Source organism: Mesocricetus auratus, unplaced genomic scaffold (genome assembly GCF_017639785.1).
Source record: "Mesocricetus auratus isolate SY011 unplaced genomic scaffold, BCM_Maur_2.0 Super-Scaffold_2245, whole genome shotgun sequence".
NCBI lineage: Eukaryota > Metazoa > Chordata > Mammalia > Rodentia > Cricetidae > Mesocricetus > Mesocricetus auratus.
This window is the reverse complement of record NW_024429180.1, coordinates 50594049-50611778: the sequence shown is the minus strand read 5'-3', so window position 1 is coordinate 50611778 and position 17730 is coordinate 50594049. Positions and strand designations below refer to the sequence as shown.

Genomic DNA, 17730 nt, shown 5'->3' with positions numbered 1-17730 from the left:
TTGGTCTAGATTTATTCTTAAAGGAATATTTTAAAATTTCTTTTTAATTATGTTTCTATGAGTATGTGCACATGAGCCCTCCAAGGCTGGAGACATCAGATCCCCTGGAGGTGGAGTCAAAGGCAGTTGAAAGCTGCTTGACGTTGGTGCTAGGAACCACACTTAGGTCCTCTGCAAGAGCAGTGTCTGTCCTGAGCTTCTAACCTAGCTCTCCATGTGACGCACCTCGGGAGCCCTGCTGGAGACCTGCTTCTCTAGTCTGATTGCCTGACTCCTGGTACTTCTGATGACTCAGAACACCCATTCCCATACCACATTTTTTCTTTCTTAAAACAAAGCTGGGAGTTGGGTATCAGGCTACACACCTGTAACTCCAGCACTCAGGAGGATGAGGCAAAAGGACATCCAGCTCAAAGCCAGCCTGAGAGCATGACCCTTTCTCAAAAAATCCAGCCCACCAAATAACATAAAAAGCAGTGCGAAGGATTGAACCCAGGGGCCTTCGGTATGATGAATAAGCACTCTTCACTGTTGAGACAGTTTCCTGGCTGTCCTGGAACTCGCTCTGTAGATCAGGCTTAGCCTCAGAGATCCGCCTGCCTCTGCTTCCCAAGTACTGGGATTAAAGGCGTGTGCCACCACTGGCCAGCTAAATAAGCACTCTTATCTCTGAACTATACCTTTAGATTCCTTCTCCAAGTTTTCATCAGTCCCAATTGTGACTGGCGTGGTCATATGATATAGCACATAAGCAACACACAGGCCTAGACTTGCCTGCAAGTGCTACCAGGGCCTGATGACTCTTACAGGATGGCTCAACTGGAGGTGAACCGAACTGAAACAATGTTGCTCAGCCAAGAGTCAGTTCCGCTGGTGCTCAGGAGGACCAAATTTGCAATGTCAGAACTCAGTACCTACCGCCTCTCTCTCCTTCAGTGTTGGAAAAGGAATTGGGTTTGTCTTCTTTGGGGTAAAAGATGGGCTGGGGGGGGCAGAAAAGCTCTGGGAAGAAGACAAGCAGACTGGGGAACAGTCAGTCTTTGTGTCCATACAATCACATTGTTTATTGCTGTGCTGTTGCAAAGACACCATGCAAATGCCAAAGTGCATTATTGCCCAGACCCTCGAGCGAGTGGTAAGAATCTCAGAGTGTAGACCCAACTCCACCAAGATCTGCTCCCACACCAGCGACCACGTACACTGACACACACACAGCTCGTACACACAGGAGTGCATCGTGTTGCTGGGAGCAGCAGACGAGTCCTCCCCCACTGGGAGGAATTCGGGAGAGGTAGAGGTCACCGAGTTTCCACCTCTTTCATGTCACCTCCTGGCAACCTGTGCCCAGCTTCGAGAGGCGGCATGGGCAGGAAAAGGAAGCAAAAGGGGCTCTGGCCTGCTCCTCCTTGCCCAGGAGCGAAGCCAACAACTTCAGGCTTGTTGTGAGGTAATGCCTGGTGCCGCCCATGCGTTCTTGCAGGTTGAGACAGATTCAGGCCGGGTGGGGTGGCAGCCCCAGCCATGGAGGACACACGAAGAACAATACCAGAGCTATCTGCTGTGTCTCAGCCCCTCCTCACCAGGTCTCAGGGGTCTGGAGTTGGGGTGCCCTATTCCATTTGTACCTTCAGTGCCTGTGCCCCCCAAGAGTGCTTTTCACTGGGATCCCTGGGTGCTGGGCAGGATTCAGAGGACAAGGCCAACCCACCCCTGGTCAACGGCCTCTCTGCCCAGGTGTTGTGGACTTGCTAAGACGGGTTCAGAAGGCGCCAGAGAGGAACCAGCTGGAGCTTGAGCCTGGCAGCCAGCTCCCAGCTCCAAGGCCCTTGCCTGCCTGCCCTGGCTGCAGCTGCTCCAAGGCTCTTGTTAGCAGCTGCCCTCGCCTGGGCGCGGAGCATGCTTTGGGCATCTGCCATGAGGCTGTTGGGAATTTTGCAAGTCTCCAGGAGGGTAGAGCAGGAAGAGGGGCTTCCCCTTCTCTATCTCCTTCACTACTGCTCACACTAAGGAAGCCATGAAAAAAACCTCCAAGTCTTCAGCAGCTTCCTTGATACCTAATGTGACAGGCAGGAACTCTGGGCTCCTGTCTCTCTGGCCGGGATGTCGAGCATGCCTCAAAGGCAACAGCAGTTCATTTCCTTTGCCCCTAGAGTTGTCTCACGTTGTGGCCCTGGTCACAGTATAGCAGGGATTGTCACACAACACATGCAGGGCAGGGTCTAGATGCTCACTGACCATCTTCCAAGCTGCTCCAAGAAGACCCCAAGAATACCACTGACTTAGAAGGCAGCTCTTTTGCTCTATGACGCTGCCCTGAAACCTCAGCTCACGTGGTCAACAGGTGAGGTCTCCTGCAGCTGAAGTCCCCAGTCTGGAGGACACAGTGGCAGCATGGCCAGGCAGGAAGCCGCCCATGGGCAGAAGTACAGGCAGGAGTCTTCCCCCGCCCATCATGCTCCTGGCTCAGACTTGCCCTTCCGGGGGTGGAGAGAAGTTCAAGTGAGGATCATGTGGGGGAAACTTGACAAACGCAATGGCGGCTAGCTCCTTGCAGAATTCCTCAAGTACTACCACGCCCTGGAGTAGGGTTTGATGGTCCAGACTGAGGAAAGACAGTGGCAGATGGGGGAAAACGGCATGGCTGAGAGTCAGCAGGTGTCATAGGGCATGACAGCCCATGTCCACAAGGCTTGACCCACGAGGGACGCCCTCAATGCTGCCTTCCCGACCCTGGGCACCCACTCCCTTTGTCTACTTACTGCTCTCCGGGAATCTGGCCCATCAGCTGCTTGCGCACCAGGAGCAGTTTGCCCGGAAACTGGGGTACCCTCTGAATTCTTTGCATTAAGTCCCCAATCACCTAGAGTCCAGAAAGGACCAAGATGAGACCTGGCCATGTCCTACAGCTACCCCTGGCTCTACCATCCCATAGGAGGTAGGAGATGGAATTGGAAAACCTGTGCATTTCCTGGCACCGGTACGGGTGTCGACTTCTCCATTCCCACCCCTGCCCTGCTGTCCTCCCGTCGCATCCTCATCCTTACCCTGACAAGCACAGAGAACAGGCTCCTGCAGCCAGGGGCCAGGCTGATGTAGGGATCCAGGAGGTACTCATGGATATGGGGGTGGGGGAACAGGGCAAGCCGGGACAGGACTGAGGTCACTTGCAGGTTCAGGCTGTATGGCTGTAGGGAACAAGATGGACAACACCGAGTGTTGGCTAGAGGTGGTGAGCATTTTTGCACTCTCCAAGCAAGGCGCCTGGCTCGTGTGAATGTGTGCGGGGGTGGGAAGCTCACGTGATGTGTCTATGTCATGGATTGCCTGGGGCTGAGGGCCAGAGCATGTTAGGGCGTGTGGGGAACAGACGAGACAGGGCTTCCCACCTGGGGAAAGGGAAAGGGGCTGTGGAGCTGAGGAACCCAAGAGGGAGGGGTCTACCCTGGTCACCAGCCCCTACTCTCCTGGAAAACACAAGGCCCAGCTTGGAGCTCTCCTAGGCATAGTCTTTGGGGTTTACCTGATCCAATATCCGGGCCATGCGATCAAAGAGCACTTGGAGGAAGCGACCCTCAAAGAAAGGCCTTTCAGGTTCATGGGAGTCCAGAGGCGCTGGGCCCAGGGGCCAGCCCCAGGGGGCTACACGGGAGCTGCACTCCTGGAACTAAAGCAGATGGAAGGAAGAGTTGAAAGAGTAGCCCCAGAAAGGCCTAGCTGAGGGGCCCTATAAAAACAGTGTGGGCAAAGCCACAGAGAAACCCTGTCTCGAAAAAAAAAAAAAAACAGTGTGGGGTTACGGATGTATCAGGCTATCGAAGGGCCTAGAAGAGGAGGGGAGTCACCGGACCTTCACTCACCAGGCCGTAAGCGTCATGCACATATGTGTCATATCCATTCTCCTCCAGGAAGGCTGATGTCTTGGCTTCCTCGGGGACCAGGCAAAGGAAGCTAAGAGACAGAGGCCTAGGTGTGGAGGTGCCTTCCCAGTTTTGCCCTACTCTCTGCTGTTCACAGGACCCCGAGGACAGAACATAATTTAGGTGACTCCAATGGCCTAACCTTCTCCCCACCTGTTGACGATCTCCGTCACGGCGGTTTTGCCATCTGAACTGGTGGCAGGAGCCGGGCGAGGCTTTGTGGAGGGCTGAAGGCCAGAATCGAGGAAGCCATCGGTGAAGTAGGGGTCTTCCTCCAGATCTCTGCAGGCAGGGAGACCAGCATGGACCAACGACCAGATGGATGAAGGGTGTCCGTGGTCGTGAGTTCTGGGCAGCACCCTGCCTCCCTCTCTGTTTCACTTACAGGGTGTCCTCATAGCTCTCGGGCTCTGGTGAGCCCCGGGCCACATACAGGCGGCCCTCAAGGTTTTGCAGGACCAAACTGCGGATGACTCGCTCATGGGGCTTCTGCAGCAGCTCCTCAAATAGCCGCAAAGTGGCAATGCTGATCTGGAGTGAGAGAGGGCAGCAGGGACCCTCCTGTCACCCTGCTGGCTTCTCCTTCTCCTTCTCTCTCTCTCTCTCTCTCTCTCTCTCTCTCTCTCTCTCTCTCTCTCTCTCTCTCTCTCTCTCTCTCTCTCTCCCTCTCCCGTTCTCTCTCTATATATATTTTTGGTTTCTCTGTGTAGCCCTAGCTATCCTAGAATTTGCTCATAGACCAGGCTGAGCTCAGAAATCCACCTCCCTCTATGTCCCGAGGCCCGGGATTAAGGGTGTATACTACCACCACCCGGCTCCTCCTGGCTTCTCAATGCCTGAGAACCAGTGCCACATACAGTCTAAGGTAGGAGCCACCTTCCTTGTCAGTCGCTAGAGGAAGTGTTCCATTTCTCATTTGATGTGCCACCTCAGGTAAACCCATAGGCTTCTCTGTGCCTCCATTTCTGTATTAGAAAAATATGGGGTACTTCACAGAGCTAAGGAAAGCAGGAGGGAACCTTCTGGAAGCCCTGTGGTGGCTGTGGAGCAAGCTGAATTGAAGGCCCTTCTGTCTTACCTCATCAGAGAGATGGTCACAATGCATAATGAGGTGTGTGCCCAGAGTATGGGAGCTCTCCTCTGTAGCTGCAGGCTGCTGGTCAGTGCCCAAGAGGAAGGTCATGGCCTCCTGCAGCAGTGCAGGGGAGCGTAGCTGTCGCAGCAAGGCTGTCAACAGGGCAGTGGAGGTCAGGATGGTCTGCTCAGACCTGTGGGGAGGGGGCAGAGCAGAGGAGGGTCGGCGGGTGTAGCAGGGCAGACCCTTTCCTGTTCTCCTTCCATTGCTGCCTGGCATAATCTGTAGCCACCTCCCCATCCCTCACGAGGTCCTAGAGTTAGAGGTGAGAGGCTGTGCTCCAGCCCGTGGGGCTTACAGCCATGTGCATGTTAGACCTGGCAAGTATTAACAGGCCGTCCTTGGCCTTTGTTGTGGGAAGAGGCCTGGTAGGGTGGGCCAGACACAGACCAGAGCCACAGATAAGGGACTGGACACTTACACATGCAGGAGCTGGGGTTGCAGGGTCTCTACAAACAGCTTCTCGGCCACAGCCTTTGCCAAGGCATCTGCAACCACCTAGGAACCAGAGAGCATGTCTTCTACATTCGCACCCCATCACATTCATTCCTAAAAAAAATCATGGTGTCTTCTCATAGCCCCAGATACGTCAGAGGGGCCTGGCTAGCCAGGGTCAAGCTGGCATCAGCTCCACTCCATCACTGAGATGAGACACGTAGGGGACCTGCCCGGGCTCACCGTGTGTGCCTCTGTGGTAAGGTGGTCGCAGTAATCAAACCAGCCCAGGAAGGCAGCCAGAGCCTCCTTGCCGGGGAACGAGGCCTCATCAGAAGGGGCACTGGGCAACCTAGGAGAAAGGGAAGCGAGAGTCTGGAGGATGAACACCAAGCCTCTGGGCCTTCCTGAAGGACATCCGGGAGCTGGTCTCTCCCCATCTCTGTGGTGCTCAGATTGCAGAAGTGAGGCTTCCAGGAAGCAGGGAAGGGTGCCAGGGACTGGCTCTCCCACCCAAGAGAAGGTGGCTAGCAAGGCTGCCTATTCTATGCAACTACCAGCCCCTGAAGGTATTTCCCAGTCTCCCCAGGCCTGGGACCCACCTCCAGCTGATGCCCTCTAACGTGGCAATGTCTGCCGGGTCAAGGCAGGCAGGCATGGACCGGTACAGTTGGCAGAGGTACTCAGCTATCACCACACAACAGGAGGTGCTCTGCGTCAGGTAGGTGGCAGCTGCTGGCGAAGCCACGCTTACCAGCAGCAATACATTCTCCCGTGCCTTCAGGGCCACCCGACTCTTCTAGGGGATGGGAGATGATGTCTGAGACAAGAGTTCTCTTCACCCCTCCCGACCCCTGCCATCTCCGCGCGGCCAGACCTTGCTCTTGCACAGCCCAAGCAGGGAAGTGATGAGATTGCTCTCCCCAGGCCCATTTCCTGGCCCCTCAGTCTCAGCAGGCAGGGGGCTGCTCAAGGCTGGGACACCACAATGCTCCCTATCCAGTCCAGGGTCCCTGCTGGGAGCATCACTGTGGGGACAGTCCTTGTCCCTGTAGCCAGCTATGTCTTTAGGCAGGGCTGCAGGTTCTCTGGATGTCTTCTTGCCTATAATCTTTTTACCCTGCAAAGAAGGGTGGGATGAGGCCAAGGTCAGAGAGACTACTCCACCCCACAGAGTGCTTCCCTGAGATTCAGGTTAAGAGCCAGGTGTGGTGGAACATTCCCGCAATCTTGGAAGCCAGAGGAAGGAGGACCACAAGTTCAAGGCCAGCCTGAGCTACATAGTCTGTTGTGTGTCTTGCCAGATATCGTAGTACATTCTGTAATTCTAGAACTTGAGAGGCTGAGGCAGGAGGATTGTAAGACTGGGCCAAATATGGGATATATAGAGAGCCTGTCACACACACAAAAAAAAGCCAACATAGGAGCCAACTGGATGGCTCATCAAGTAAAGGCATTTGCTACAGGAGGCTTAGAGACCTGAGTACAACCCTCAGAACCCCGGTAAAAGTAGAACTGACTCTACAGAGTTTCACTCTGACCTAAACACGCACGCGCACACACACGCACACACGCACGAAGGTCAAGACGAGCTGGGGATATAGCTCAGTTGGTATAGTACTTGCCTAGAACATGTGAAGCCCTAGGTTCTACCCTTACCACCCATAAACTGGACATAGTGGTACATGCCTATAATAACACTAATGAGATACAGGCAGGGGGATCAGAGGTTCAAGATCAACCCTGACTACACAGCGAGTCTGAAACTAGCTTGGGCTCTATGAGAAACAACCCCCCCCCAAAAAAAGAGTTCAAAATACAACAACAAAAAAAGTGCAGTGGGTAAAAAAAAAATAGAGCCTCATCCTGAGTGGTTGTGGGCACCAGCCTCTCCTGCTCCCTCAGAGAGGGCTTGCCCCCACACCCTACCCTGCTCCCCAGAAGAGTACTTACTTCCAGAATATACGCCAACAGCTCTGGATCCTGCTGGATCTTAGAGCAGAGGACACTAGTGAACTGAACTTCTTCTTTTTCCGTGAGGGACCCAGGGGCTGCCCCACCAAGTCGGAGAAGTTTCTGAAAGAGGAACAGGACAGAAACCCAGGAGAACGAGGTGTTGGGACAAGGAGGCCCTATGCCCAGACACCCGGCGTCTCCTTGCTCCTCACCTGCACAGGCCTGTGGACGCTCAGATAGTGCAGCAGCGGGTGCTGCACCTGGGCCAGGACCTTGCTGAAGAACTGGAACACCTGCTGCCGCATGCCTGGGGGATACTGGGACACAGCATCCTGTCAGAGGTCTCACCGGCCTGAAACACTCCTCTCCAGAGTGCCACAGGGCTCCGTGCCTCTTGAGTCATGGCTCGGGACTTCTCTGGGAGGCCTCTTCTACACAGTGTGTAAAGCAATTCTTCCCTTTACCTTCCCAACCCCCTTTCCTGAATTAGTTCCTTTCATGACTGCGTCATTACTGAACACAGTTCAGCTGGCCCTTCACCCATCTCTACCAGTTTTGTATCTGTGGGTTCAATCAGCCTCAGATCAAAAATATTCAAGGCATGTGCAGACCTTTTTCTTACTACCTAATTATTATAGCATCACAAATATCATAGTACATTTATTAATTATAAGCAATCTGGCGATGATTTAAAGGTACAGAAGCACGTGTAGGTTATTTACAATCGTCCCTTGGAAGCCATATGAGATTGGTTCTGGGAATCTGTCTATCTTCTACCAACCTACCCATCATCTCTCTCTATCCCTCTCTCTTTCTTGCTGAACCCTATTTAAAGTTTTATTTATTTACTTATGTGTGTGTGCACTTGCACACGTGTGCCACATTGTACATGTGGAGACCAAAGGACCGCTTGCTGCTGTCTCCTACCAAGTGGATCCCAGCAACTGAATTCAAGTTGTGAGGCTTGGCAGTGAATGACTTTATCCCCTGAGCCATCTTGCTGGTCCCCAGATCCCATTTTATATAAAGGACTTGAACAGCCACAGATTTTGGATCTGAGAGGAGGGGTAGCAGGGTCCTGGGACCAATCCTCTGGGATAACAAGGGCCCACTGTGTGTCCCTCAATTCCCAGCACCTGGCACCTAGAGTAGAGTCCAGAAAATGTCAAGTCCCTCTCTGCTGAGCAGTGGGGTGGCTATTCCAGGTAACACAGTCACAGTCCTTGTTCCATCAAGACACAAAAGCATGGAATGAGGGTTTCCCTAGGGCAGGAATTTCCGATGCCCCAGGAGCATGCCCACCTCTGCTTTGCCCAGAGTGCACAACGTCTCCAGGATCTTGTGCTGCAGCAAGTATTCCAGACAGGGTCCGGCCTCACCAGAGGATACCTGCTGCCTCTCTTCATACACCAGGATGTCCAGCATCTGCTTCAGTCGCCAGGGAATATCTGTTTTCTTGGCTGGGGTGTTTTCATCTAGTCAAGATTCAAGAGACAAGGGGACGAGACATGAAGAGCACCGGACCCCCTCATGCCAAGCCCAGAAGGATGGCACCCCTGAGGTGGGCTGAGGGCCACCCGGAAAATGGAAGCTTACAGCCGATACTTGTATATTAAAAAGACAAAGTGAACCGGGCAGTGGTGGCGCTTGCCTGTAATCCCAGCACTCGGGAGGCAGAGGCTGGAGGATATCTATGAGTTCAAGGCCAGCCTGGTCTACAAAGTGAGTTCTAGGACAGCCAGAGCTACACAGAAAAATCCTGTCTTGAAAAACAAAAAAACACAAAAAAAAGACGAAAGTGGTAGGGGATAAGGCCCAGGACACAGCCTGGTGACTATGTGCTTGCCCTGGTGTCATTGTGGGTGCAGCAATACTCCCTACCAAAGAGAGAACAGGGGCCCCTCGTGGGCCCAAAGGAAGACGGGTCCATAGGATATGCTCTGGGAGCTGCCTATCCACTCCAGGCTCCAGTGAGCAGCTATGGAGTCTGTCCTGTGATTGTCCAGGCTGCATTTCAGCAGCTCCCTTCCTAGCATCTCCTATGGCCAGCTCTTGTCCCTCTTCCATTCAGGGAGGTCAGAGGCAATCACAGACAGCTGGACCTAGAGCGCCCCCTAGCTTCCCCTTAAGGCATAAGTTGTTAAACAAGGCGCTTGCCTCACCCTCCCTGTAACCCTGATCTAGAGAACTTCTGGAAACTAAAGGCCTAGATGCACAGAAAGACCCAGGGGAGTTGGGAGGCTCTTAGCTTGAGGCTGGGCTTGCTGAAATGAGTTAGTAATCCCCGCTTCTCAGGAGGCTGGTGAGGCAGGAGTATTGAAAGCTCAAGATCTGCTGGGGTTACAGAGTGAGTTCAAGGCCAGCCCAGACAACATAGGGAGCTCTTACCTGAAAATAAAAAGTAAACAGGGCTGAAGGATGCGGCTCACTGAAGCACGGGGTGGGGAGGACTGCCCCGGGTTCAACCAGTCCCCAATACAGAGACACATAGCATATGATGTAGTCTAAGAGTGGCTAAGACATTCTTCCCCCACCCCGAAACATTTGCCCGCGTCTAGAGACATCCATGGTTGTCACAGCTGAGAGGTAATAGAAGGCTCTAGTGGGAGGGGACCCGAATGGCTGCTCAACAGACAGAACAGTTGTCCCCTCTCCAACACAAACAGAACAATCTCAGCAGCCACTGTGCCACGACTGAAGGAAGTCTGCTCTAACAGAATTCTCCAAGGCTCCCCCGAAGTGCCCGAAGGCCATTTTAATTCCATGGGCTGGCTCAAGCTGGAAAGAAAGCCTATAGGAAAGTCATAGGCCCAGACATAGTCTGAACTCAGGGAGATGGAAAGCCAGGGATACAGGACTGGTTACCTGGTAACCAGGCATATAGACCACAAAGCAGTCAGTCAGATTCTGATCCTCACTGAGTCACTACGATGGGTTAATGCATACATGCTTTGGCCCTTTGAAATGTCGGCTAGGAGAAAAGGGACACAGGCATGTTCCACACCTTAGCTTTCCTACTTGTACTTCTTAGGCTGGCCAAGGCAAAGTAGTTTATTGAACATCTTTCTCCTCTCCCCAACTCTCTTTCGAAGACAAGGTCTCCTGTATACCAGGGTGACCTTGAACTTCTGTTCCTCTTGCTCTTCTCCTAACCACCTGATCACAGGCATGCACCAGCACCTGGTTTATGCACTGCGCCCTGAATGCAGGTATATGCTAGGCAAACACTCTACCAACTAAGCTACATCCAAGCCCTGCTGCATTTCCTTTAATCGATAGTCCTAGTGACAAGCACTTGGGACCGAAAGCCTGGGGACTGTACCCAGCTAAACTAAAGCGAGTGGAATTACCTTTACCATGCAGTCAGACCAATGAGGTCCCCAACCTTCTTGTCCTTCCTCATTACTCATGCAACTCCTCTGCCAAAAGTCAGAGTGGGGCCAACAATTTAACCATCAAGACCAGAAATGGCTAGGGCTCTGGGTCTTGCTCCCATCTCTCTGTCTCTCTGTCTTAGCCCAAGCCCAGAGATGTTCTGTTGCCCAAGACCCTGATGTCACCTTCCCAAGACACTTGTGGTCACTCTCTGTCCATTCTCCCCAGCTCCATCATTGGGTCCCAAGCTGGGGAGCAGCAGGCTTACCTGTGCTCTCGATATAGTAGTGTGTTATGCCCTTCCAATGTTCCACAAAGGCCTGCAGCAGGTCAATGTTGGGCTCCCGCTGCAGAGAGAATAGACACGGTCTCTGTGGGAGTGCCAACCAAGTGCCCACTAGCACTCATGGGAACTGAAGCCTTGTGCCTCTTCAGTGCCCAGTTTGGTGACTTCTGGGTCCTAGAGAAAGCCTTCTGTTCCCAGATTTTCAATGGAAGAGTAAATCATCTCCAGGACACAGCATCATAGTCTCCAGGGACACTCCATCCCACAGGCTCTGTCCCCAAGAAGTAATCATGTTGAAGGAGGAATAGACATAAGTATTTCTGTACAATCCAAAACCCATATATGCTACAACAATACAGGAGCACCCAGGAAGAGGATGAGAATGACACCTGGGAAAAGCTTTTGGGCTCTGCTGGCATCTAGGGAAGCCTATGTTCAAGGCCACAGCAGCCTCCATTCCGTCACATGGCTAGCACTTCTAACCCTAGGAAGAAAAGGCCTTACTTATAGAGTGCTCCCGTCTTTTGTCCCAGGTCACCGTCTGCACCCCTCACTCCTACCTACCCCTTCAGTCAACCTGGAGGCTTCTGACACTGCTGTCTGCAAGCCCCTCAACTCCCCCTCTGCAAAAGTATTCTCTCCATCTAGCTGAAACTGCCCTGAAAACAAACCCTCTTTCTTTGTACAGCAAATGTTCCCAGGCAGAGAACAACTGAACAGTGGGTATCCCAGCCCTGATGGACGCATCCACAACATAACCCTACACCTAAGGCTCAAGGAACATGCAAGAGGAGAGAGTGGAAAGATTGTAAGGGCCAGAAGACCAGGACATTTGCTGCAAGACAGTGTCTTCTACATAACAGGGCAACTGCGCCCATGAAATCTCAACAATATGGTCACCTAATCAAGACTTGAACAATGACAACATCAGCTGATATGCCAACATGGACAGGGAAAAGTTCAAAAGGCTCCACACCTAGATGAAGAGCTACAGATAATTAATGACTGTGTGTGTGTGTGTGTGTGTGTAGCAATGATAACTAAAGAAGAGGTCATGAACCTGGTGGTGGCACACATCTTTAATCCCAGCACTCGGGAGGCAGAGGCTATCGAATCTCTGTGACTTTGAGGCCAGCCTGGTCTATGGAGCTAGTTACAGGACAGCTGGGGCTGTTGTACAGAGAAATCCTGTCTTCAAAACAACAACAAAAAAAGGTCATGAATGTGAGGAGTGGGGGCATAGGAGAAGTCGGTGGGGGTAGGGTAAGAGACAGAAATGATCTATAGTATTTATATGAAATTCAGATTTTTTTTTTTGGTTTTTCGAGACAGGGTTTCTCTGTATTGTCTTGGAAGCTGTCCTGGAACTCGCTTTGTAGACCAGGCTGGCCTCGAACTCACAGAGATCCACCTGCCTCTGCCTCCCGAGTGCTGGGATTAAAGGCATGTGCCACCAACGCCCGGCAAAATTATTTTTTTAAAGAAAGAATAAATCGCCGGGTGTTGGTGGCACACACCTTTAATCCCAGCACTCCAGAGGCAGAGGGAGGCGGATCTCTGTAAGTTCAAGGCCAGCCTAGTCTACAGAGTGAGTTCCAGGACAGCCTCCAAAACAATACCAAGAAACCCTGTCTCGAAAAATAAAAATAAAGAAATAAATCATTAACAGGACGAAATGAATGAACAGTCTCTACCATGGGTGTTTATTTCCTCTACCGTGCTCAGGCCACACTGTCCTGGGCTCCATCCTTCCTTTACACTTGTCTAGGCCCTGAGACACCACGACCAGGCACCTGCAGAGCAGGGCATCCTCTGGAATCATTCACTGGGTAACATCTTGTGAGTGCCTCCTAGGTGCAAGCTGCCATGCTCCACGCCACAGGCAATCTAATGATAACTAAGCCCCCAGTAAATGTGCTGCCACCAAGGAAAGAATATAAAGATGCAAAACTCTGACCTATCAAGAAGTAGCAGGAGTGGAAAGGGACCTCTTAAAAGTCGTCACCTCTACGGGCTAGAGAATGGCTCACTGAAGACCATTCACTGCTCTTCCAGAGGACATGGATTTGGTTCCCAGCACCCATGTTAGATGCTTCACAACTGTAACCCCAGCACCAGGGGATCCCACACCCTCTTCTAGCTTCCACATGAACCCACACATGTGATATAGATATGCACATATACAAAGTAAAACTAATATTGGGGCTGGAGAGATGGCTCAGAGGTTAAGAGCACTGCCTACTCTTCCAGAGGTCCTGAGTTAAATTCCCAGCAACCACATTGTGGCTCACAACCATCTACAAGTCAATCTGGTGTCCTCATCTGGCGTGTAAGCAGAACATTGTATATGTAATAAATAAATAAATTTTAAAAAAACTAAATCTTTTGGGGAGATTTCAAGACAGGGTTTCTCTATGTAGCGTAGGCTGTCTTGGAACTTGCTCTGTAGAACAAGCTGGCCTCGAACTCACAGAGATTTGCCTGCCTCTGCCTCCTGAGTTCTAGGATTAAAGGTGTGCACGCCACTGCTGCTGTACCACCACCAGGAAAACAAAAAACGTTAATCTTTAAGAGGGGACACTAATAGGTTCTTTTCAAGATCCTGCCAGAGAATAGAAACTTCAACTGGATCAAATTTCAGCAGCACAAGAAAGATGTTCCCAGCAGGAAAAAAAAAAAAAAAAAAAAAAAAAACAAAACAAACAAACAAAAAAAAAAACCGGGCAGAGTGCATCAGGGGAAAGGGTATATGGAGCATGTGGGTCTCCAAGGCCAAGTCCAAAAGCCTGTGTTTCCTTTTTTTTTTTTTTTTTTTTTGGTAAGGTCAGTGCATCCTTCAGAGGAATGTTCTGGAAAGAACTACCTGGCAGTGTTAGGCAAAGGGGAGACAGAGGCAGGATGGCAGTGCCAGGGCAAACAGGGAGCGGAGCGGGAGGGAAACACGGGATACATATGACAGGACTCAGAGACCTTGGAGTAAGCCCCCACTCTCCACGCAGGCAGCAGACTCATTGCCAGAGGCAGAGAGCATCTCTGAGAGTTCAAGGCTAGCCTGGTCTATAGAGCAAGCTCTAGGACAATGAGAACTACAAAGAGGGACCCTGTCTCAAAAATTACTAAAATAAATGAGATGCATGGTCAGTGAGTCTTCCAGAAAGGCATTACCCAGTCCTTTAAGATACTCCACCCCAGAGGGTAAGACGGCTCATGGTAAAGACCTTGCTGCTGAGTTTGGGTCCCAGGACCTCTGAGCTCCTCAGGCATGATATGGTATACCCCCAAACACATATATACTAGATAAATGTAATAATAAGATGCTCCAGTCACAAGGAGTGAGTGGCCTGACTCATCACACTCATGTAACCCTGATTCAGGTTCTAATAAACTGTGATCTCCCATGAGCCAGGGCTGTGTTTTTTATCTGGCAACCCCAGAAGGACTCTTTACCAACTCCTCGGAAGTTCCCAAAGACACTCCTGCCATACTTTCTTGTCCTGGAAAGTTCTTGGAGCCTTGGCCAGCACCCTAATGACCTCACAGTTTCTGCCATAGGGTCTCATCTAGTCTCAGATTTCATCTATGAGTTCCTTGTGAAAAAGATATTCACGTAAGAACAGGAGACCTGGGGAAAGGAGTACAGCCATCAAAACCTGATGGACAGAAGCAAACAGGGCAGAAATCTCTACTGGAATCTACTACTAGATACCAGACCAAAGAAACTGCCAGACAATTTCCTCTAGAAGATAGCAGTATTTTTTCAAAAGACCCATGATAATTTCTATTCTATCAAGAGCTGGCAGAAAGCATTACTCCGAGTGGGTCATAATGACTTGTTGGTCACGCCTGAAGGAAGACCTAACCACCCCCCCACCCCCACAGTGGGTGGAGCTAAAAAGAGGGACTGCCGTGTGGCACTGATCACACCTACAGGACATGCTCTGTATGTCCCTCCACGCTCTGCAGTCCCTGGTGCCTGAGCTTTGGTCACTCCGAGTGTAAGGATCAATGGAGCTTAGGACTGTCCACCCTTCCAACCCTCCTTGTAAATGGAGCTAAGTCCACAAGTATGAATTAGTTTATTAGATCACTTTCTAAAATGGCAGTTGTTTTTATTTGGGACAGGAAGGAGAAGAAAGGGTCATTTTGGAAACTCTCCCTCTTGAGGTACCTCAGGGCGGAGCAGGACAGGGGTGCTGGGGGAGGGTAGATTACAGAAGTGTCTCCCGCTCCTCTACCAGTTTTTCTAAATAATAATAGTAATAGCTGGGCGGTGGTAATGCACACTTTTAATCCCAGCACTTGGGAAGCAGAGGCAGACAGATCTTTGTGAGTTCGAGGCCATCCTAGTCTACTGGGCAGTTTCGGGACAGCTAGGACTACACAGAAAAACTCTGTCTCAAACAAATAGTAATAAATGTTCTTACTGGGAATGGGGTTCGGGGAAAGGAGAGTTTCTCCAGAGACAATTTGGTAGACTAAACACATCAATTAGAGGGTGTTCTTATACAATGAGAGAAAAAATAATTAACTTTCCAGACAGTTTCTTGCAAGACTGCTGATGAAATTATCCACAGTGGGCTGCCAGAGACCTACACTCCTTAAAGTAAGGCCCAAACCCACAATGACAGTTGTAAAACAAAAACAAAACACTTCCCTACAAGCCCCTCAGGCAGGTTGGCCTTCCCTAACTCAGGGTCAGTTCAGCTCAATGGCCTGAGATAGGTGACCTGCAGAGGACTGCTTCCGGGATGCCGGGACCACCCACCCCTGCACTGGGGTCTTTAGTCACTCAGGGCCGCGACTCCCGCGCCCTGGCTGAGAAAGAGGGAACTCAGCGCAAGAACTCCTGGTCTCTAGCACCTAAGAGGGGAAGGGGAAAGGCTGCTTTCAATCCCAGGTGAGGAATGGAGGAGCGACAGGCATGAGGAAGAAAGGGAGACAGGGGCTGAGGAGGAGGCGAGCGAGGGGCAGCTCCGGGAGCAATGGGCTTGTGACAAGGGAGCGTTTGGGAAGGGAAGAGTTAGAAAGAGAGCAGAAGCGCAGGAAACAAAAAGCACTGCGGCGCGCAGGATCGGGGGAGTGGGGCGCAGGAAGCATAACAGGAAGCAGCGCGGAGGCAGGATCAAGGGATCCGGACTCAGAATCAAGGGATCTGGACTCAGAACCAGGGGATCTGGACTCAGAACCAGGGGAGCCTGGCCCAGGATCACAATAACAGGGCGCAGGATCGAGGGAGCCGGTCGGTCGGTCTGGAGAGAATCCCGGAGCCAGGTGTTGCTGGGCGGCCGGGACTAGGGACACGACCGGGAGACAGAGGCCCGGAAGCAGCGTCAGGGCCCCAGGAGGAGCCCTGCCCAAGGGGCCCGCGCCCACCCGCTCCCCGGCCCGCGTCCTCCCCTCCGGCCCGCCCCGGGTCCGGGCTCACCGCCCCCACGGCCTCCTGCAGCAGTGCCCCGAGCCGACTCAGCATGATGGCGGCCCGGCCCGGCTCACGGCCCGGCTCCGGGTGGCGGTGCGGCGGTGGCGGAGGAGGTGGCCCAGCGGGCGGGAGGCGGGACCCGGCCCTGGAACCCCGCCCCTGCTGGAGGGCTGGGGGCGCTCTAAGCGTGGGGCTGGCCGGGTCGCAACGGAGCCCGCCATGGGGGGCGCCCTGGGGAGCTGATGACTGCCTGGCTGTCAGGGTCTCTTGGGGTATCACCCAGACTCACAGCTCGGCCGAAAACAGTAGCCTTGGTCACATATGACTGTGAAGCGTTTAAAATGTCCAGGTCCTGTGTCAAGGGCACTCCAGGAGATGAAGACAGTGTGTGTGTGGTGGTGGTGGGGCATTAGATAGCTCCCCCATTAGGAATATTGGGTTAGTTTATGGCTAATATTAATTTCACCTGTTGTTTAGTTTCTTTAAACAAGCGGTTATTGGAAAAGACGTTTGATAAAGTATGCAGTTCAATTAAGAGTCTTAACCGAATCTGACTCTTATATCCTTACAGTGGAGGAGGCAAAGGCAGGCCCTGAATTTCAGCACACCTGTAATCAATCTCAGAGCTCAGCAGTATCAAGAGTTAAGGACAGCCTAGGCTAGGTAGTCAGCACCTGTGCCAAACGCAGGCACGCACGCACGCACGCACGCACGCACGCACGCACGCACGCACGCTGAAGGTGTGACATTTTAAACAAAATAACAAAAAAAGGGCTACATAAAGTCCTTAGTTCAATCCTCAGTACCAAATAAATAAACAAATAAATGCCAAGCATGATAACATAAATCTCAGTGCTTGGTGAGCTTTAGGATAGCTTGGGCTGCATAGTAAATTCTAGTCTGGTCTCAGAAACATAGTGAGACCCCAGAAACAAAAATTGGGTGTGGTGTCACATGCCTGTGATCCCAACATTCAAGAGGCAGAGGCAGGCAGATATTTGTATAAGTTCAAAGTCAGTCTGGTCTACATGGCAAGTTCTAGACCAGTGAACCAGTGTATATAGTGAGACCCAGACTCAAAAAAAAAAAAAAAAAGCCGGTGTGGTAACTAATGCACTCAGCACTAAAAAAGGCAGAACCAGGTGGATCCCAGTGATTTCTAGGCTACAAAGAGACCTCCAGGACATCCAGGGCTGTTACACGTGTG

At 51.8% G+C, this 17730-nt stretch overlaps 1 protein-coding gene across 1 annotated transcript; it reads right to left on the bottom strand.

Annotated features, from left to right (window-relative positions):
* Positions 1–1039: 1039 nt before the first annotated feature.
* Fhip2b (FHF complex subunit HOOK interacting protein 2B) lies at positions 1040–16654 on the bottom strand. Its single transcript, XM_005070989.4, has 17 exons — positions 16530–16654; positions 11087–11165; positions 8746–8918; positions 7656–7760; positions 7441–7563; positions 6365–6607; positions 6090–6286; positions 5731–5839; positions 5474–5550; positions 4996–5185; positions 4303–4448; positions 4071–4199; positions 3858–3948; positions 3521–3664; positions 3045–3185; positions 2760–2860; positions 1040–2602 (listed from the first exon to the last, which is right to left on the bottom strand). Exons 1-17 carry the CDS (start codon positions 16572–16574, stop codon positions 2464–2466), a joined length of 2232 nt encoding a protein of 743 aa, XP_005071046.1. The 5' UTR covers positions 16575–16654; the 3' UTR covers positions 1040–2463.
* Between the last annotated feature and the right edge of the window lie 1076 nt (positions 16655–17730).